At 40.2% G+C, this 22,793-nt stretch overlaps 1 protein-coding gene across 3 annotated transcripts in view; it reads right to left on the bottom strand.

Moving 5' to 3' along the window:
• The window catches only part of Scm (Polycomb protein Scm), a 427,976-nt gene that overhangs the window by 113,488 nt on the left and 291,695 nt on the right, over positions 1–22,793 (bottom strand). For all 3 annotated transcript variants that reach the window (XM_090370651.1, XM_090370653.1, XM_090370652.1), the window contains one exon: positions 14,834–15,010. In XM_090370651.1, the coding sequence (XP_090226777.1) occupies positions 14,834–15,010 (177 nt within the window). The remainder of the gene's footprint in view (positions 1–14,833; positions 15,011–22,793) is intronic.

Genomic DNA, 22,793 nt, shown 5'->3' with positions numbered 1-22,793 from the left:
TCTCAATAACCCTCATATTGCATGATTGAGAGAATATGCTGAAGTCATCGACGTAGAGTGCACTGTTTATAGTTGGAGGAAGTTGTTCAGAAATAGAATTTATTTTAATGGCAAAAAGCGTGACACTTAAGACAGATCCTTGTGGTACCCCCCTCCTCTTGGCAAAAGGGTCACGAAAGGGAGGATCCTACCCGAACTTGGAAATAACGGCAGGATAAAAATGGGAAGGTGGCCTCTTAGACCGAGGTTGTAAAGGTCTTTTAAAATACCAAATCTCCAAGTTGTGTCGTACGCTTTTTCCATGTCAAAGAAGATGGACACCAAATGTTCTCTCTTTAGGAAAGCATCTCGGATAGATGTTTCTAGTCTAATTAAGTGGTCCAGTGTGGACCTGTTTCTTCAGAAGCCACACTGAAAGCGGGAGAGAAGGTCGTTTGATTCTAAATACCATAAGAGACGAGCATTGACCATTCTCTCCAATATTTTGCACAGACAGATGGTCAGAGCAATGGGACGATAGTTTTTTGGACATATAGGATCCTTTCTTGGCTTAGCAAAAGCAAGAATAGTTGCCTTGCACCAGGTATCCGGAAAATGCTCTTCAAGGAAGATTCTGTTGTACAGGAAGAGCACACGGTCCATGGATTCTGGTGAAAGATGTTTGATCATTTCATAATGGATGTTGTCTGGTCCAGCAGCGGTAGCCTCTGTACGGGTGAGTGCTGTTTTCAGCTCACTGATATTAAATGGCCCATTGTATGGGTGGGAACCCTTTGATGTGAATTTAAGGGCCTGTTTTTCAGTGTTGCACTTTAAGACCAGAAACTCTGGGGAGTAAGATGATGTTGCAGAGATGTTAGAAAATGTTTCTCCAAGAGCACTGGCTATTGCAGTATAGTCTGCAATAGTACATCCATTATATTCAAGGACCGATAAGGGGTGTGTGCTGTGTATTTTCCCTTCATTTTCTAGGTTTTTTCCCAGACCACCTTAGTGCTGGTCATCTGGGTAATGGATGATGTGAAACGGATCCACGATTCCTTTTGACTCTGACGGCGGATGTAGCTCGTGCACGTTTAAAGGCTAATAGGTTGACTGTGGTAGGATATCTTCGAAATATCCCCCAAGCTTTGTTTTGAGCCTTTTTAGCTGCTGTGCATTCTGGATTCCACCATGGTTTTGGAAAGGGAGGAAACCGTGTGGATGTTTTTGGAATTGTAGTTGCAGCTGCATAGACAATATTTTCTGTTATGTACGTAACTGCATCATTGATAGGCTCCTGACTGACTGACTGCAGAGTTGTCAAATTTTGCCAGGTGTTGAAAGGCACTCCAGTCGGCTTGATCAAACTTCCACCTGACAGGAAGACAAGGTCTCCCAGTAATTAAGGTGGTTATCAAGGGGAAGTGATCACTTCCATACAGGTTCCCTTCTACCTCCCAGGTAAGTGACGAGAGAAGAGAAGGCGAGCTGATAGAAAGATCAATGGCAGAAAACGTACGGGTAGGCATGTGGAAAAAGGTGTTTGTTCCCACATTAAGAAGGCAGAGGTCATTGTCAATGAGCATACGCTCTATGACTCGTCCCCTTCTATTAATGCTAGCACTACCCCCACAGGGTGTTATGTCCATTAAAGTCCCCAAGAAGTAAGAAAGGGGGAGGCAACTGCATTACGAGATCATCAAGGTCTTTCTGGCAGATGTCAGTACCAGGTGGCAAATATATAGAGCAAACGGTTAGTAAAAACCCCACTGTTATTCAAGTTGCTACTGCCTCTAGGCTGGTAGTAAGTTGCAGATGCTGAAAAGGGGTATGGTTGCCCACAAGGATTGCAACTCCTCCATGAGCGAGGCCATCCCCAGTTCTATCCTTGCGAATGATAGTAACGTTGCGCATCCTGGGGTCATCATTTGCCCTTAGTTAAGTCTCCTGTATGCAAAAGCAAGATGGTTTGTGCTTTTGCAGGAGTGCCTTGATGTCTTCTGCATTTTTCCGGAATCCACGACAATTCCATTGTACGAATTTAGCCATTATTTTGGCTTGGTGGTTCCTTCAGGCGGCTTCCGAGGTGCTGAGGGCTTATTTTTGTCAGTCTTAGATTTATCCTTCCTGGGAAAGTATGGATGCTGCCCCGTGTCCATATCCTCCTCAGTAAAGAGTTCCAAGACTGCTTCTTCCTGTACCTCCTTCTCCTCAACATCCATTTTTTCCTGAGAACTAGGATGTACGTCACATTTCTTATTCTTTTCTCCAGAAACTGATTTTCTAATTGGTGGGGCACTAGGAGGTACAGATATTGCAGTGGCAGCTGATTGGTCCTTTTGTGCGGGTTTTATTGAACTTAACAGGTAGCGAGCAATAGGAGTGAATGACTCCTTTGGTGGTATGGTCATTTCGGTCTGAGTTCCGATGGAACATCTCCCTGCTACCTTCTGAGCGTAGGTTGGTTTATTTATATTTAAAGGTTTCACCGTTTTCCTTGCCTCTTGATAAGATATGTTCAGCTCTGCCTTAAGTCGCTGAATTTCTTTTTCTTGTTTCCACCTCTGGCATGCCCTTGAGTAGGCTGGGTGTTCTTCTTGGCAGTTAATGCAGGTTGGTTTTGTAGCTGAGCATGATGTTGTTTCGTGGTCCTTTGCGCCACACCGAGCACATACAAGGGTTCCACGACAAGCCATCTGTGAGTGTCCGTATTTCTGGCACTTAAAGCACCGTAACAGATTTGGGATATAGACGCACTGGGCAGTTAATATAGCCAGCTTTGATTTCATGAGGAAAAGTTGGTGAATTGAATGTTAAGATGATATTTCTAGTGGGAACTAATTTTCCATCCCTACGCATGGATATACGTTTAACAGCTGTCACTCCCTGTGGTTTTAACTCTGAACTGATTTCCTCTTCAGTTACATCCATCAGATCCCATTCCGCAATGACACCACGGGATGAGTTCAGTGTCTTGTGGGGGGTTATAGTGACAGGCATTCCCCGATAGATGTAGCACGGAGGAGCTGTTCTGAGTGTACATCACTTCTTGTTTCTACAAGTATGTCACCCGAACGAAGCCGTTTTACAGACTTAGGAGAGCCTGCCAACCCTTCCGGATAAAGAAGGGTGACATTTTTCCTATAGGCTTCTCACTAGTTGAGTGAATTATCAGGAACCGAGGTGTAGTAACTGATATAACCTCCTTTTTCTGTCTTTTTGCAGAAGTGACGTTCTCTTGGTCTACGGTAAAATTTTCAGTTAGGGACCGGGTTGGGGCCCCAGAAGAAATTAATTTATCAGGATTCATGTAGTTTTTTAAGTGGTTCAGTGCCCGGGCTCCCCACCCACCATGGAGCCCAAAGGGACGCCCACTACCCGGCATGCAATAAATGCGCTCGGGAGTGGAATGCCAGGGCTACCCAGACACCATACCTGCACCGCCGCCAGCCTGAATCCTGTCCCTCGGACCATGAGGGTAGGGGCATGGCATTGACACGGTTGACCCTTGCAGGCGAGCCTACTAGCCGACTGATCCTAGCCGGGCCTTCCAGCTTCAATACACCAAAGTGGTGTATTGAAGCTGGGCCCCTCAACCACCAGGATCCCCCTTTCTGAATTTCCCCCGGGTTGCAGCGCACGGCAAACACGCCGGATTCCATTGATGTAAGCCTGGAACCTGGGCTGTGGGCGTTGGATCCCAGTAATGCTAGTCTGGAAGTACAGCAGCATCACTGGGAGGACCCCTCACCACGTACAGGTGCCCACGTCGAGGGGTTCAATGTATAGACTATAGGTTGGAGATGTCCCATAAGCGCCAAGAGCAATCCACAGGGCATTGTGTTGTAGTATAGGATCCAGCCAACACAATACACTCCTTCAGGCAGAATCATAAACCGGAGCACCAAAGTTGTACAATCTGCTCCCCAAGACAGGGCAGATAAGCTCTTAGCATGTTCAGCTTTTTCAGACATGTACTGCTTATTAATTTAATGTGCTCAAAGAAGTTTCTCGCAATAACTTGCTGTCAAGGATCAATCCCAGGAATCTGATATTAGCAATCGGCATGGTGCAATTTGAGATCCGAAGTTCAGGGTTCAGGGTTTATATGCAATTTGCATTGATTGCAGAAATGGACTGCAAGTTTTCTGATGGGCTTGAGATTGCAAACAGGAAAATTCTTTGGGCCTGCAGCAGGTGTTTCTTCATAAGGCTGTTAGTGATTCTGTGGACCCATGCACCTGCAGCATAACAAACAATGGGGATGAAGATGCATTCATAATGCAGTCTGAGGACGAAGGCTTGACACCCCAGACTGCCCTAGTTAGCATTAGCATTAGCATTAGTAGAGGCATATGATGCAAGAAAGCAAGCTTATTCAGCATCAGCCAAAAAAAAAAAAAAAAAAAAAAAACCCTCTCCCATTTCACCCCTCCGTTCGTTCGAAATACCTGTCCAGTTGAGCTTTAATCTGATTAGTTTTCCTGTAACCTGTTTAATCTTTATTACTATATACTTGGCATGTGGGATGAAGCTCAACTTGCTGTCCAGCAAAATGCAGAGATATTTATGTGTGATGGTCTATTTAGGATTGCTCTAAGTATCACTTGCTTCATTTTGGGAATAGAGGTGTTAAGCTTGTGAACAGAGCACCATGGGAATAGAGGTGTTAAGCTTGTGAACAGAGCACGCTGATGGAACTGATATTCGGGTGACACTCAAGTCAAGTGGACCCAATTTCGGCGAAGTCCGGACGGTCTGTGACAACCAAATCCTCTGCTTGCACCTTCACGATGGTGGGACTGTTAGTAATCCTGGGTATAACCTCCATGCACAAGCACATGGTGGGTGACCACCCAGGTGTGAACCAACGTAAGCAGGGGTCGAGGTGTGGCGCCCACACCACATGGAGGAATGCCGCCCCTCTATGTTACCAGGCAGTACTAGGTGGTAGATGACTCTCATCAACCGGTGAAATACCACCACTTTGCTTATTGGAGGCTTGAAGTGGTGGAACCCATGTTTAGTCTCTAGAGCTAAGTTCCGGTCAACCCTTCCCTATCTCTTCCATCATGCAGCATGATTGATGACTCTTGAGGTTATGATGAACGTTGTGGCGAGATCCAATATTCCTTACATTTCGAGGGTACAGCTCTAAAACGGTTTTCGCAGGCCGGCCGCTAGTTAGTACACCGGACTGAACCTATTGGTAACTCTCTAGGAGGCTTCCGGATCAGCTAGTGTATAATCTTGCTACCTCTACTCTGCCAGATAGTGACTGGAGGGAGTCCGAGTAGTGTGTATGCGGGGAGCATTGTCGAGGCCACGTTATGTCAAGGATCTGGGTATATTCTTCCCACATGTACGCCATATCCAAAAATTTCATTACTTCATACAGCATGTCCCACCCACTTTTTCTTACTATTGAATACACCATGAATTGTCAAACTAATAGAACAAGCTTATCTGCGAAAAGATCTAAACCTCCCAAGGATTTCCTAATTCATTTCACAAATATACGTGGTCTCAATTCTAATCTCAACGATGTCCATTTCCACTTGCAGTCTGCCAAACCCCATGTACTTTTTCTGACAGAATCTCAGTTATCGGTTGATTCAACTACTGTTCATCTCAGATGCCCAAATTATTCGCTGTATGATTCCTTTCGCCTCAAAGGTGGTACTTGTGCATATGTCCGTTCTGATATTCCCTGTCAGAGACTTGGCAATTTGGAATCTCCTCTCTTTGATCTTCTCTGGCTTAAAATCTCTCTACCTCATTGTGTCAAATTCATCTGTTGTCTCTACCGTTCTCCCAACTCCACTAATCACTTGGAGCTCTTTGACTTCCTCTCGTTGCAACTTGACTTTCTCCAGTCCAACTTTCCTAACAGTGAGGTAATTTTCCTTGGTGATTTTAATGTTCACAACTCCAGCTGGCTTCCGTTTTCTAGTCACACCGACCCAGCAGGTCGAGATGCTGAGGCTTTTGCAATTACTAATGACCTAGCACAGATTGTTCATTTACCTACAAGAATACCGGACAATCCGAATCATACAGCCAATACGCTTGATCTTTTTCTCACAAACAACCCTTCTAAGTACACGGTCGAAGTGAGAGGTCCTTTAGGCACTTCAGATCACAACTTGGTGATTGTCTCTTCTCCAATGGAACCTTTATCTCATGGCTATTCCCAACCTTGTGTTGTTTGGCATTACAAGAATGCAAAATGGGATGACCTGCGAGACTTCTTTTCTTCTTTTCCTTGGTCAGATTACTGTTTCAAAACTCCTGATGTCAACGTTTGCTCAGATCGTGTCAGTGAAATTATTCTTGCAGGAATGGAATCCTTTATCCCACACTCCACTTTAAAATCTCGTCCTTTATCTAAACCTTGGTTTTCCAATAAATGTGCTAAGGCTGTTCAAGAGAAGAATGTTGCATATCGTAATTGGCTTGTTTCTAATTCTTCAGTTTCATTTTCTGCCTACACCAAAGCTCGCAACAATTGTAAAGCAGTTATTAATCAGTCCAAACTAGAGTTTGAACAGGCTAAGAGTAGAAAACTTGCTTCTTGCCCTAATGGTAGCCGAGCATTCTGGTCTCTTGCCAAAGTTATTGGCCGCAACTTTTGCCCATCTCTGCTTCCACCTCTGTCCAAACCAGATGGTTCTGTTGTCACTTCAGCCAAGGATAAAGCTGACCTGCTAGCATCCCATTTTTCTTCCAGCTCATGTATTAATGAACTTGGTAAAACACCTCCCACCATTCCCAACACGGTCCATTCAATGCCTCCTGTGGTCTTCCGTCAAAAGGATATCAGAAGGATTTTGATGAATCTTGATGCTAAGAAAGCTCCAGGTCCTGATGGTATTTCTCCACTTGTTCTCAAAATCTGTGCTCCTGAACTTACTCCTATTCTTTGCCGCCTTTTTTCACTTTCTTATTCCAAAGGTGTTTTTCCTTCTGCTTGGAAATTTGCTCATATCCAGCCAGTTCCTAAAAAGGGTGACAAATCCCTCCCATCCAATTATCGTCCCATTGCAATTACTTCTACTCTTTCTAAAGTAATGGAGAAATCAATTAACCGCCAACTCTTAAACTACCTAGAAACCTTCCGTCTGATCAACGATCGCCAGTATGGATTCCGTCGGTGTCGATCCACTGGTGATATTCTGGCTTATGTTACCCATTTATGGACTACTTCAATGGAAAGGTTCGGTGAAACACAAGCAGTTGCTCTTGACATCTCAAAGGCTTTCGATCGTGTTTGGCATAAAGGTCTTCTAAACAAGCTTCCATCTTATGGTTTGCCAACTGTTTTTAGTAATTGGTTATCCAGTTTTCTCTCTGATCGCTCACTGAGGGTGATGGTAGATGGCTCTCTGTCTTCTAACTTCTCCACTAATGCCGGTGTCCCCCAAGGTCCAGTTCTTTCCCCCACTCTTTTCCTCTTGTATATCAATGACCTTCTTCCATTGACTGGAAATCCTATCCATAGTTTTGCCGATGATAGCACATTGCATTCAACTTTCCATTTTGAGAAACCTTGCCCTGCTCAATCAGCTTCAACTTCTCGAAAATCTGCTACCAATTCCTTAAATGCCGATCTTCAGGTAATTCTCCAGTGGGGCAAAGACAACTTAGTTGATTTCAACCCTTCTAAAACTCAGTCTTGTCTTATATCTCGCAAAAAGGATTCTTCTGCTCCTATGCTTATCTTTAGTGACACTCCAATTTCTAGGCAAAAGGATATATCTCTTTTGGGGATTACCCTGACTTCTAATCTCTCTTGGCACAAGCACATTACAAATATTGCTTCCTCTGCATCTAAAAAACTTGGTTTTCTCTTTCGCTCTCAGCGTTACTTTTCTTCCAAACAGCTGCTCACTCTGTATAAATCGCAAATCCGCCCTGCCATGGAATATTGTTCCCACATTTGGGGTGGTGCCCCCAAAACCTCTCTCAGGCTTCTTGATTCCATTCAGAAGAGGGCAGTTAGGTTAATTAATGATTCATCTCTAACGGAGTCTCTCCACTCGCTTTCTCATAGACGTACTGTTTCTGCTGCATGCCTCTTCTACAGATATTTCCATGGGCACTGTTCTTCTGAATTGGCTTCTATAATTCCCGCTCTCTCTTTCAAAACAGTCCGAACACGTGCCGCCACCAGCCATCATCCATTTACTGTCCAACTTCAAACCCACAGAACCAACTTTTCATCTTCCTCATTTATTCATTCAACTGCCGTTTTCTGGAACAACCTTCCTTCATACGTATTTCCTGAAAATTACAATCTACAGAAGTTCAAGTCCAATGTCAACAAATATCTTCTTTCGTCTTCTCAACCTCCAACCCAAGCAAGGTACTAAGTACTATAGGTTCTAATACCTCTCGTGTTTGGGGTTCACATAAAAAAAAAAAAAAAAAAAAAAAAAAAACCAGCCAGAAAGACGGTACAAGATATCTTTTGTAAGCTCTTCCAAATCCCTCCTTGAGCTACCAAGAAGCAGGACAGCCAGATCATCCGTAGGCCACTTTGATGACATTTTCCTGCTCTACCTTCAGCCGCTTGTCAAAGACTGCATTCCAGAAGAGAGGGCAGCCTCTGGTGACCACGCAGGTTACAGCGAGGGACCTTTCTTTAAAGTAGCTAGTAATTAATTCATAAATCTGGGCTGTGATCCTGGCTTCCCCGAACCTCTCCAGGACGCTTTGCCACAAAATGGTGTCAAAGGCCCCTTTGAAGTTCATAAAGAAGCTGAGGACGTAGTTGGTATTGGCAGTTGAGGCCATGTCCACTACCATCCTAATGGTGTCTATGGTGGATTTTCTCTTTGTAAAGCCAAACTGATTAATGTATCCTAGTCCCCTACCTTTGTACTGTTTGGAATCTAGTGGTAATTATTTTTTGAGTACTTTCCCTATTATGGGCAGCAGCAATATGGGTCTGTATGAGACAGGTGATTGTTCTGGCTTATCTGGATTCTTTAACAGCATTTTAAGGTCACATTTTTTCAAGTTTTCGGGTTGAAGCTTTTCGAGTTTGTGGGTTCAAGTTTTGATAAGTTAGGGATTCACGGACCAGACCCTCTTCAACACCTCCACCTTGTCGTGGCCAGGGCATTTTCCCTTCTTCATTGATTTCACCACTTAAACTTCTTGGGGATTCACTGGTTCCTTCCTCTTCTGTATGGCCAATATACACCAGATTGTTTCTTCTAATCTCAGTTTGTTGAGGGGTCTCTGACTGAATTTCGTCTTCATGTATGAGTTCATCAAGGATGGCATCAATTGATTCCACCCAGGAGAGGGTGTATCTCTCTCCAGGATGTATTTTTCCAGTAATGATTCAATAGGCACTGCCCCAAGGGCCAGAATCTTGGAAGTTCTTAATGAACAAAGGCTGCTTTCTTCTCTTTGTATATTATGTTGTGGTACTCTCTTCTGTGATTTTTATATATGTCTTGCAGTCGGGTTGTATCCTCCAGCAGTATGTTTCTTCTTTTGGCTTTTTGGTGGTCCCTTCGGGCCATTCCTGTGGAATTTCTTAGTTGAGTTAGTTGCTGGGTACACCAAGGGAATTGGTTTTTTCTTCTTATCTTCTTCGGCTTGGATATTTGCAGGAAGTGAGGCAATTTATCCATGTTTTCTGGTGTGACCTTTTCTTTGAGGTTCACATCAAATCTTTCCCAGTTGGCATTATGCATCTTAAACCTGGGGAAGTCGTATGACAGTCTGGAGGGACTGTGGTTTGCAAGGGCTGGTGTTCAAAAGTCATCGGGTTGTGATCACCCCAAGACCATGAAGTTCTGATCTGCCAGTATTTGATGCTATATCTTGCTGGTTGGTTTGTTAAGGTCAGGTCTATGAATGATTGCCCTGTTGCTGAAACAAAGGTGGGAAGGGTGTCCAGGTGTATTAAGTAACATTAATCTGTTTGCGTGTATAAGTACTTCTAGAAGTACACCTTTTGAGTCTGTTTTGGGGCTATTCCAAAGGGTGGAGGAGGCATTGGTATCTGTCATAATAATTACCTTCTTTCCCAACAGTCTGTGCAGGGCCTCTTCCAGGTAGTCCAGCAACAGCTTTCCTATCTGCCAGACAAATCAGACCATGTGACGGTGGAATTCAGACACAATTCTAATAAAATAAGTAAGTAAATTGCAATAAAGAGTACTGGATGAGAGTGGAAGGATCCCTCAATGTGCCAATAGAGTTTTTAATCACGTATGCTGCATGAATAAAGAAAATTATCACATCAAAAACATGCTATATATATATATATATATATAATAGGAACATTCATATATGCTCATGTGACATGATGAAAAATGAACGAATGCACAGGAAATACATGACTTAAGAACCAAATACTGCTCTATGGTAATAGATAAGTGTCAACAGGAGTGGATACGATTAAAAATAAGAAACTTGCTCTAGATTAACAAACTTACAGCCGATAATCCTAAACTGATATCGGTTCCAAGATGGCAGCTTCCTCGTTACTGATTGTGAAAACCAACATCATAGGAAAAACAGAGAGTTACAACATAGTTGCACTAATAATTAGAAATAAGTGCACGAAATAACAATCTATACATCAGGACGAATGGCAACTCTATATTATCACTACGGAGACGACGATATAGCAGACATTGAGCTTACATATAAAAATTTAAAACATTAATATCTTTAAGAATGATGTTCCAAAATTCATAAGACATCATTTGGTGATACTTCATCACTATTTCAACATGAGACCCCTGGCAACAATTAATTCCAAGTTAATCCAATGTAAAACACTAAAACTGAAGAGCATAATGAAGTACAGTCACAAAGCATAGAGAAAGACAGATGGCACAATAGTTACTTGGATTTCTAGGATGCTTTCCTGGTTTTGGGAAGGTAAGAATGATTGCCTTCCTCTGGGAATCCACAAATTCTTTGCCAAGAAAGATTCTATTAAATAAAGATAGATGACCATCCTTCAATTTTCTTGAAAGGTGATCATTTCATAGTGGATGTCCTCTAGCCTCACAGCACTTGCTCATGAGTTACAATGAGTTCTGTAATTAATTCTTCCTGTGTAAAGGACTTGTTGTATGATTCAAGCCCTTTTGAAGAGAAGTTCAGTGAACAATTTCTTGCTTATCTCTTTTGTGGTCAATAACTCTGGGAGGAATGATGTTATTCGTGGACTAATGTTATTAGTGGAGTCCCACAGGGTTTGGTGTTAGGTCCACTGTTGTTTTGTATATTTATCAATGATATTGATGAAGGTATATCAGGCTTAATGTCGAAGTTTGCAGATGATACAAAGGTTGGCAGGGTTGTTAATGACAGTAATGGCAGTGTGCTACTGCAACAGGATCTAGATAATTTGGGCAGATGGGCTAAGAAGTGGCAACTGAAGTTTAACCTTGATAAATGCAAAGTACTGCATATGGGTAGAAGCAACCCCAGAGAAACATACCAACTGTGTGGTACAACGCTTAAGGTGGTAGAAAATGAAAAGACCTGGGAGTAATTGTGCAGTCAGATATGAAGTTTTCTGAGCAATGTAGACGGGCTGCCAGGGCAGGTCATGGGGTTTTGTCAATGATATATAGGAATAGGATATATAGGAATGATATATAGAAGGAGATGATTGTCCCTCTGTATAAGGCAATGGTCAGGCCACACCTTGAGTACTGAGTACAGGTCTGGAGGCCTCATTTTAGGAAGGATGTAGATTTACTTGAGTGTGCACAGAGAAGGGCAACAAGATTGGTGAGGGGAATGAAGGGATCCTCTTATCAAGAGAGGCTTAAGTTCTGCAAATTGCAGTGGCTGGAGACTAGGCACCTGCGTGGTGATCTGATTGAGGCATATAAGGCCTTGAATGGGTTGAGCACGCTGAATTCTGATGGGATCCTTCCACTTGTTCAACGAACCTAAAGGGGCATAAATCCAAATTAAGAAAAGACAGATGTAGAATAGATGTGCGGAAATTTGCCTTTAGCCAGCGGGTGGTTAATTGCTGGAACAAACTTCCATCTGTCGTTGTGGAAGTTGATAGGTTGAATAAATTTAAGGAGGAACTGAACAGGCATTTGGAGGGAATGGTGTGATTTTTTTTTTTTTTGGCTGATGCTGCATAAGCTCATACACTTGCTTTCTTGCATCACATGCTACCACTACTACTACTACTACTACTACTATTTGCACAGATTTTTGAAAATGTTTCCCCTAGATCAGTAGTTCTCAACCTTTTTGGCCGAGGTGGAACACTAAGAAAGAGGTATTTTTCGGCTTTTTGCATGTGTGTACTGTAGTAGTAGTAGAGGCATGTGATGCAAGAAAGAAAGCTTATGTAGCATCAGCTTAAATCTACGAATGAGATCACTGAGAAGATTGGCTGAGAAAAGTAAAATTCTTCTTTTAACATGTCATTAAAGAGTGGCACCTGTTTTATTTTTTCTGATTCATTGCATCCAAATATTGTCTCGCACAGGTCAACAGTGCATGACATTATCAAATCTTCACCAATAGTGTGGGCCCCTCCTTGATAAGCAATATGATAGCTCACTTTCAGTGATGTTGCTAATAATTATTTTTCTCTTCAAAATAAGCAACGGACTTACCATTCAAGTCGTAATGATTTCTTTCAGAATGTCTCAACAGAGAAGGTGTCATACAGTTATTGCTGAGTTTCTGTTCACACATTAAACATAGAGGGATTTGATTCTGCACATCAGCACAATAATGGAAGCCACATTTTAAATATTCATTTTGATAATGTCGCAGTTTTTTTTTTTTTTTTGTTCTTATTTGGAACTGATTTGCTCATAGATGGACTCAGTGAATGGTCCCGATTACATTCGCTACTTGGCCCTCTGTCATACTGAGGTGTTTAAGACTTGCATCTTTTCTCACGATTTTGTTCTCTCCACAGAATCTAACTTTCTCTTTGTTCCTCTTACTAAAAATTTATCCATGACTGGAAGGTGTGAAATAAAAATTAAAAATAGTTACACAGAAAACCTCACAACAAAAAGTGTTTCTGGGATTCTTATCTACAACATCCATATTTCTAAGAGGGGGAAAACAGCTAAAAATTGGCTGTACACTCGCTTTGATATATTCTGTATTCATTTGCACAGTAATCTTTGTAAACAACAGGACTTGTCAGTTTATTGCATCTCCCTCAGCTGGAGATGCAATAAAAGAGTATTTTTCAGTGGAACACTAATTACAAACAGCTACCTTTGGAGGGGAATACTAATACTGTTCACTCGTGCTGTACATTACTTAAAAAGTAAATTTTTGTAAACAACAGCACGACATCAACTAGAAGTTACACATAAGATAGATTTATGGAGAATTCGGGTAACTTCACTTCGGCACCATGATAGAATGGACAGTTCGGTTTTGATTTAATTTTGAGCTAGCAGCATGGGTTATGGAAGAGATAAAACAGATCGAAGTTTCCCATTAGCTCTGATGTTTTATGTAGTGTGTTTTGGCAAGTGCATGTTTAAAGGATATTAAATTCTCTGTGGTGGGATATCAGAGAAATTCCCCCCCCCACACACACACACCGTGTTTTGGGCAATCTGAATGCGACTAAAGTTTTGGAAATGGTGTAGACATTTCTGGAATTGCACCTGCTGCTGCTGCTGCATGCAATACCTTCTGTAATGTGTATAACACCAACATTGATGGGCTCCTGGCTGACTTGTGATGTCAAAATGTGCCAGATGTACAAAGGCATTCCAGTCAGCCTTATCAAGCTTTCACTGAGATATCCTTGATGGCTGACATGGTCTTTTGAAAGTCAGAAGAGATATCACAGGGAAGTAATCACTTCCATGGGTATTTTCTGCAACCTCCCATGTGAACAAAGGGAGGAGAAAAGGGGAGCAGACAGAGAGAGAGAGATGAATGGCAGTAAATGTACTACAGGGGCATGTGGGAAAAGGTGTTCGTTCCTACATTTAGGAGGGGGGAGAGAAAGGGGGAGAGAGAGATCATTTTCAAGCACGAGCTCTATTTTTTACTCCCTCATATTGGTGTGCACTACATAAGGTACTATGTCCATTAGGACCTCTGAATAAGAGAATAGGAGCAGGCAGTAGTGTGATGAGATTATCAAGGTCTGTCTGGATGATGCTGATCCCAAGTGGCAAATACAAAGAACAAATTTTTAGAAGAAACCCGACAAAAAAAGGCAGATGACTCCACTGAGAGCAGGTCCATTCCCTATTCTGTCATTGCGTATTATGCTGAGATTTCATAAGGTACAGTTTTTATTTGGTTTCAGATATGTCTCTTGCAAACAGAGGCACACTCTGTTTGTTGTGAATTAGAGATTCACAGGGATGAATCAGCATTCCTGTATGCAGAATGTTGCTGGCACTCCACAGAAAAGATATTAAAAATCTCTACTTTTGAGGAAATGTCTGCTTTTTTTTTTTTTTTTTTTTTAGAAATTAATGGTGTTTTCTGGTGTTCTTAGTGGTGAATCTGCATTCCTATGGATATCAAAAGTAGAGACTTTTCAGAGTCATTCTGAGTGTTGAAATTCTGCATTTCATGCTTGGAGTTAACTTTTCAATAAGGTCGATTGACAGTAGTCTGCAGACCATCTGAGGAGGGCCATCAATACTATCTCAACATTTATGTACTAAAAAGAGTGGTAACTTGTTTAAATGATTATTATTTAAAGTAGTGGAAGAGATTTAATGTAGTACATGAAATAAGGAAAAGGGTATTTGGGGGGGGGGGGAGAATCTATTCACTTTTGCATTCTAAGTTATTTTGTAATGGATTAAAGGTGGGGAGGGAGAAATGGAATAGTTCCTCTTACCTCTTTTTAGGAGTCCCTTATTAGCACACTTACTGCAACCTCCTTCTAAAGGTTGGCTTGTGTAGAAATTTTCACAGCACATCAAATCTTCAAAGAGATTTTCCAAATAATTCCAAAATGTTGATACTTTATCAATAGGAGGAAGGCGACATGTATTTGTTCTTCCATCGAATTGTGCTACAAAATGATACAAGCAGATTTCAACATACCATGAAAAAACCTAAGAAATGCTGATGTTAATTTAATGTATTGAATGTGCATGCTTAAATGCATACTACTGTGCACAAGTTTAAGAACGTGCATTTTCAGTAAAATGCTAAATTCCATATCTATGCAAAATTTAGAGCAATGGTTCTAAAATTATTCAAAAGGTCTCCTCAAATAATTTGGAATTGTCTGAAAATTAATAGGCATCTTACACGCACGATTTTCTTGTTCTGTAAAGAAATACTACATAGCGCTTTAATGCAAAGGAAGTCAGAGTTTAGTTTTGGACAGCATTAGTAAAATATAATCAGCAAGTAGTCCTGGTATTGACTTACCAAAAATAAGTTCTTTTAGGTTATTTCTGGTAAATCTAATTTTCTAATAGCAATACGGTAAACAAAATATACTTAAGATCCTTTCTCATAAAAACAGAAAAATCAGAATTTTCAAATGCTAAATAAAATGAGTACATTTTATCGTGTTTAATTTTTTATGAGGGAAGGGGGGTTCATTCTGCTCCCAGTGAAGACTAAGGTTGAGTACTCGATTCTAAGGATTAAACAGAACGGCAAAGGTAAAGAAAGCCAACATGAGAACCACAGGAAACGTCGGATAACTTACTTGGAAAATTAGTTTCCTGATACCGCACTATAGCACTGCTTGCTTGGTAAACAGATGGTAGGTGTATCGGTGTGGAGCAGAAGTCGAGAACGATATATTGATTGACAGGTAGGTGTGGCAAAAGATGTGCTGATTGGTGCGTGAACACAACAGACGATAACATCGGTTTGTATCACTTACCCTAATCTCAGAAGCACTAATGGTCACTTGCTTCAATGGTAACTTGTCCTAATGAACGCTTTCCATAATGGCGAAAAAAAGGTCAGGTTACCTCCGCTTGAATCCTATGGGAGCTTGAACCCCTCCCGAAGTGGAGGAGTAACCTGATCTTTTTTCTTTAAAATCATGGGTGGACTAGTGCCTAAATTGTTTATTAACAAAATATTAATTTTTTATTACTGTATTTTTAAAGACACTCGTGCAGATACACACGTATCATAATATTAATCAACACCTCAATAGCTAAATTCACAATATATATATATATATATAGTAGTAAAATTATAAGTTCTATAAGCAAACTAAGCAGATGAGAAAAATTCCTATTGGCTTGTTAATTATGCCATTAATAATCTAATCTTAATTCATAATCGTACTAGGATTTTAAAATTCTTTCACCTATTTTATTACTACGTAACTTCTTTTTTCTGCTGTCCTTTACACCCCTTTAGTTCAGGCACTACGTGTACTTCTCATATCCATCTTTGCAGACCCTGTATTAATGTTTCTTACTACACATTCATATACATATATATATATACATATAAAGAATCTTTCTTTTTCTATTATTTCCTAACCTAGCGTTTAAGGTCAGGTTATGAAATAAAACGAAAAATAAAGAGACCTTTTCCTTTTTTTCGAAACCAAACTTAAATCAATAATATAGTAAAAACACTCATGAACTCCAAATATCTGCTTTTAATAATGAGAAAAAAACATATGAAGAACATAAAAATGAACGGAACAGAACTTTTTCAGTAAAAAAAAAAAAAATTCATGAATACAAATCCATATAGTTGGACCTCAATAGCTATTCGCAATTTGAGTAATAATATTCTGAAAAGTATCTTCATGATTTTTTCCATAAATTTGACGCCACATATTCATTCATGTGACCAGTCAACATATCTTTACAACTGCCATTTAGTCTTTCAGATTGATGTTATGATACGTGCATTCATATGTGCATTTACAAAAATGTTCCTTTTGTTTCACCTTTAAATGTTTGTAATTCTTTTTTTCTAAGGTTGTACTACACACATCCACGCCATTAATCTGTTATGACGGTGGTACTTTTCTTCACTACTTTTCTAATAATGCATAAAAGAGTTTTTGCTTTTCGATTTTTTATGAATTTCATGAAGATGAATTTTGATTTTCTTTCAAATACTCCAAACACCCATTTCTTCTAGCAGTTAAATTTCGTCCTATGTGATGTTTTGGTTTTACCAATACAGTTTCATCTGCTTCTACAGTTTTCCCCGATCCACCAAACTTAACGGGTTTTTTAACAACTGCAATTTGCAAATATCTCTTAGTTTCTTATAAAACTTAATTGCTGTTACTTTTGAAATCTGCAGATGGAATGTCGTAGTTACTGGCGTACACGTTGACCAAAAGTATATAATATACATTATCTTTATTAATGGAAGTTTTGTATTTTCCATAAAACTGTTTTAATAAAGGAACTCACGCAGAACATTTTTTACAATACCAGAACTTTCCACGACTCTGTTCGTGATTCAATTAATTTAAAATAATCATTGCACTTAAAAAAGTACAATTTCGGGCTTATTAAATTAATTTTCATCAAAAAATCAAGCAACGTTTTATTTTCCTTACAAATTTGTTCCATTTTTGAAAGATTCATGGCTACTATTACGTGTTTACCATTCATTACAAAACTAATTATGCACCGTTCTTTACTCATAAATACACATCATAATGCCAACCAATGCTACACAGTAGCTTGTCGTCTGTCACACCCACCACCACCACCAATCATTTCATCGTTTGCCATGCCTACCTGTCAATCAATATATCATTCTCGACTTCTGCTCCAGATCGATAACACCTACTGTCTGTTTACCGACCGAGCAGTGCTAGAGTGCAGTATCGGGAAACTAATTTTCCACGTAGGTTAGCCGACATTTCCAGTGGTTCTCGCGCTGGCTTTCTTTACCTTAGCCAACAGAACTATTAAAGATTAGCATTAGTAGAGGAATAATGATGCAAGTAAGCAACCTTATATAGCACCAGCAAAAAAAAAAAAAAAATCCTAGTTTGCCCATCCATTTTACTTGAAAATGTTTGTCTAGTTCAGCCATGAATTTATTTAAGCAATCAACTTCCATAACGACAGATGGAAGCTTGTTCCAGCAAACAACCACCCACTGGCTAAAGGCAAATTTCCGCATATCTATTCTATAAATGTCATTCCTCAATTTAAATTTATGCTCCTTCAGGTGCAAGAGGAAGAACACCTCAATCAGATCACCTCACAGGTGCCTCATCTCCAGACTGCAATTTTCAGAACTTAAGCCTTTCTTGGTAACAGCAATCCTTTGTTCCCCTCACTAATCTCGTTGCCCTTCTCTGTACTTGTTCCAGCAACTCTATATCTGTCCTAAAATGAGGCCTGACCATTGCTTTATACAAAGGGACAATCACCTTCTTATCCCTGCTAGCAAAATTCCTATATATCATTGACAAAACCACATGAGCTACTCTTGCATCATTTTTGCACTGCTCAGTAAACTTCATATCTGACTTCGCAATTACCCCCAGACCTTTTTCATTCTCCACTACCCTGAGTATAGTACCACACAGTTGGTATGTTACTCTGGGGTTACTGCTACCCATATGCAGCACTTTGCATTCGTCAATGTTAAACTTCAGTTGCCACCTCTCAGCCCATCTGCTCAACTTTTCCAGATCCTGTTGTAGTAGCATACTGTCCTTACTGTCACTAACAACCCTACCAACTTTGTATCATCTACAAACTTGAACATTAAGTCTGATATACCTTTATCAATATCATTGATAAATACAGAAAATAGCAATGGGCCCCAACACGGACCCCTGAGGTACTCCACTAATAACATTAGTCCACAAAGAGCAGTGTCCATTGATTACTACTCTCTGTCGTCTGCGACTCACCCATCCCTTTATCCATAGCAGCAACTTGCCCTTAATGCCATACTGGTCCAACTTGTACAATAGTCTTCCGTGTGCAACAGTATCAAAAGCTTTTCTAATATTATTTCTGTGACCACATCATAGTATCAAATCAAACTGGTCAGACAAGACTTCCCTTTAACAAACCCATGCTGTCTAACTATAACTGCAGTCGTCTAAACGATCCTGCAGTTGTTCTTTAACCATTGACGTAACTCCATTATTTTTCCCGGAACAGAAGTTAAACTAATAGGCATGTAATTACTTGTACCACTTTTTGAGCTTCTTTCAATCCCTGGCTTGTAGCTGTGAAGGGAGTTGTATACAGAAATGTGCCTTCTGTATATAATAAATTCTTCTTCTTCTTCTTTTGTGAAGTGGGCATACATCCGCACATCTCCAGTCCATGGGGACCTCTCCCAAGTCCAAGGATACCCTCATAATCACGGCTAAGGGCCTGCTTACTTCCTTTGCTTCCTCCTTTAATATAATTGGATAGATCCCATCCACCTTCCTTAACTCATGAGTGAATGTAGATGCAAAATACTCATTCAGTTTGTCAGCTACCTCAGCAGGATCATCAAAAATCGATATCAAGTGGACCAATATGATTCAACCCCTTCCTTTTAGAGTTTACATTAGTGAAGAACTCTTTACTGTTTTCTTTGCGTCCTTTGTCAAAGATTTCTCGTAATCTGCCTTTGCTTGCCTAAACTCCTCTGTGATTTGATTACAGACTATTTTATATCTACCATAGGCATCTGTGTCTTCTGATAATTTATATGTCATTTTTCTTCTCTGCCACGAGTCTCACTAGGTTATCTGATATCCATTTTAGGCCTAAACCTTGAATAGTTTAATTGGTATAAAAAGCTTCCTAGTAGCTTCCAAGATTAATTCCTTGAATGTTTCACATTTAGAATTTGCTGTTGGTAACATCATCAGCTGGTCCCACAGTATAGAAATAAAAAAAGTTCTCAGACCACTGTAGTCATCTTTATGACAGCAAAAACCCTTCCCTTTACCCCTGACAGTAGCTACATCATTGAGTAAATATCATATCAGTACACCGTGATCATTGCCATCTAGTGGTTCCTTTATCTGCAGATTACTAATGAATGAATAATCAGTGTTGGGCCCATTGTTGTTTTCTGTTTTTATTAATGATATTGATGAAGGTATATCAGGCTTAATGACCAAGTTTGCAGATGATACGATGGTTGGCAGGGTTGTTAATGACAGTTTAGCTGAAGTTTACCATTGATAAATGTAAATTACTACATATGGGTAGCAGTAACCCCAGAGTAATATATCAACTGTGTGGTACTACACTCAGGGTAGTGTAGATCGAAAAAGACCTGGGGGTAATTGTGCAGTCAAATATGAAGTTTTTGGAGCAGTGTAGGCAAGGCTGCAAAAGTAGCTCATGGTGTCTTGTCAATGATATACAGGAATTTTTCTACCAGGGATAAGGAGGGGATTATACATTTGTATAAGGCAATGGTGAGGCTACACCTTGAGTACTGTTAAGAGGTTTGGAGGCATCGTTTTGGAAAGGATGTAGAGCTGCTGGAATATGAACAGAAAAGGGCATCGAGATTGGCGAATGGAACAAAGGCTCTTATGAAAAAAGTCTTAAGTTCTGCAAGCAGCGTCTGGAGACTAGGCACTTGCGAGGTGATCTGATTGAAGTGTATAAGGCCTTGAATGGTTTGAGCAAGCTGAATGCTAATGGAAATCTTCCTTTTGCACAGATTAATTGTCTGAGGAGACAAATTCAAATAGAGGAAAGGTAATTGTAGAATAGCTGTGCAGAATTTTGTATTTAGCCAGCGTGTGGTTGATTGCTGGAACAAACTTCCATCTGTCGTTGTGGAACTTGACAGCCTGAATAAATTCAAGGCAGAACTAGACAAACATATGGAGTGAATGGATAGGTGAAATGGAAATTTTTTTTTTGGCTGATGCTGTATAAGCTTGCTTTCTTGCATCATATGCCTGTACTAATGCTAATCACTGCTGATAATCAGATCAAGAGTATTACTCCCCTGGTTGCCTCTCGCACATGCTGTTGCAGAAACAATCATTCAATAAATTCATAAAACACTTGCTAGTGTTCGAGTGACCAACCCAAAAGTTCCAATCTATATCTGGGAAGTTAAAATCCCCCATTATAAGACAATCTGATTTACTGGCCCACTATTTCTATGTACAATAGTTCATTGTACTCATAAGAGTCATTATACCTATAACACACTCCTACTCTCAATTTTGCTTTCCAAATGTTTATGCCACACCAAATTTACTCAACACTGCACTGTCCATCCATGTTAATTGGATGTACCTCCTTAGATTTTGTTTCTTTACTAACAGTATGACCCCTCCTCCCGTGCTATCCTGTCTGTATACATTGTACTCTCCAAATTACAATTCTGCATTTCTTACATCTGTGTGACGCAATGTCTCTGATATCCCAACAATATCTGCCTTTGATGTCTTGACCAGCACTTCAAACTCTCAAATTTTCAAATTCACATCAAAATTATTTACTATACTCCTAGCATTGGTGTAAATGCAAGTATACATGCACCTATTCTTACTCTTAGTTCCCCTAGCACAGCCCATGTATTTACTTGTTCCATGATGACTCCCAGCAGCCCTTGAAATCTCCAGCACCTCGCTTACGAGGCTGCTGCTCATTCCAATAACAGCAGTGGAAGAATCAGTTTCACCTCTGCCTGTGGCTACGGTTAATCTATTAGTCTGTGAATCTCCCCAAGTTAGCAGTTTTCTGACCCACCTAACACTGCTTTGTTTTAGTGTGTAATTGATGCTAAAGTTTTCATACTTAACAATAATGTGTTTCTGTGTAAGTAGTTCCTGTAATAGAGTGAGTAAGTTACCTGCAATGCAACAGTGAGTCTCCAAGGAGTGGAGGAGAGGTTGAATTGCTACCCTGTCAAAAGTGGCTTTAATGTCCCAGGAGTGTATATCCATCTGGCTTTTTTTATTCAGAGCGGTTTGGAACCTGCAACTTGTCTCTAATAAGTTTGTTCTAGTTGATTTGTTTTCAACGACTGAGTGAAGATATGATGATGTATGGTGGCCAAAACATTGATCATTTAATTGTTTGATTATGGATTCCTCAAAGATTTTTAATAAATTGCATCCTACGGAGATAGGTCTGTAGACTTTCCAGGTTTTGGGTATTGGTTTTGTGTGGTACGTTTTCCAGGCTTCAAGGAGAGTGGTCGTTTCAATGATTCTCTTGAAAGTATGGGACAGTAAGTCAAGCAGGTAAGGACTACATATCTTAATAATGAAAAGAGGGAATTTATCTGAACCTGTGGTGCACTTATTTGGTAGGCTTCTGATGACCACAGCAATTTCTTGGGTAGGTATGGATAGCTTCTCCATGGGAGACCTATTTGTTGTTGGGTCTACAGATTATCTTGTACTAGGTGGAAAGTTAATACAATCTCCAAAGGTGCAACTGCCCATTATTTGATTTTGTTAATTTTTCGAAGATTATCTTGTTATTGGTTTGTTGTCTGACATTGCTCTTTTCATTTTGAGATGGTGTAGGATTTTTGGGTTCGTGTTTTTCGCCATTCCCAATAGGCTTTTTGCTTGTCACTGAAATACGGTTTCATTTTGCTGGTGAGCCAGGTCCTGGTACAAAGATGATTTGCAATGCAGTCTATTTATTGCTTTCAGTTTCTTAAGGATTATTTTTTCCTTTATGAACTTGGTGGAGAAGATGAGTTTGTGGTTGTTTTTATCCTGGTTAGTATTCTTAGGCAAGGGGCAAAATATGATGGTAAGAGGATAGTGATTCGAATTACAACTTCCAAAATTTTGCAGGAGGGTAGTGTTACTTATATTCAAATAGATATGGCCCAGTTTTTGATGCTATCTTGTTAATGGGGTCTGCAGGGGGTAAATTTCAAATGGT

This window comes from Mastigoproctus giganteus, chromosome 3, assembly GCF_048544385.1.
Source record: "Mastigoproctus giganteus isolate SK-2022 chromosome 3, ASM4854438v1, whole genome shotgun sequence".
Taxonomy (NCBI): domain Eukaryota; kingdom Metazoa; phylum Arthropoda; class Arachnida; order Uropygi; family Thelyphonidae; genus Mastigoproctus; species Mastigoproctus giganteus.
This window is presented reverse-complemented; position numbering and strand designations above follow the sequence as displayed.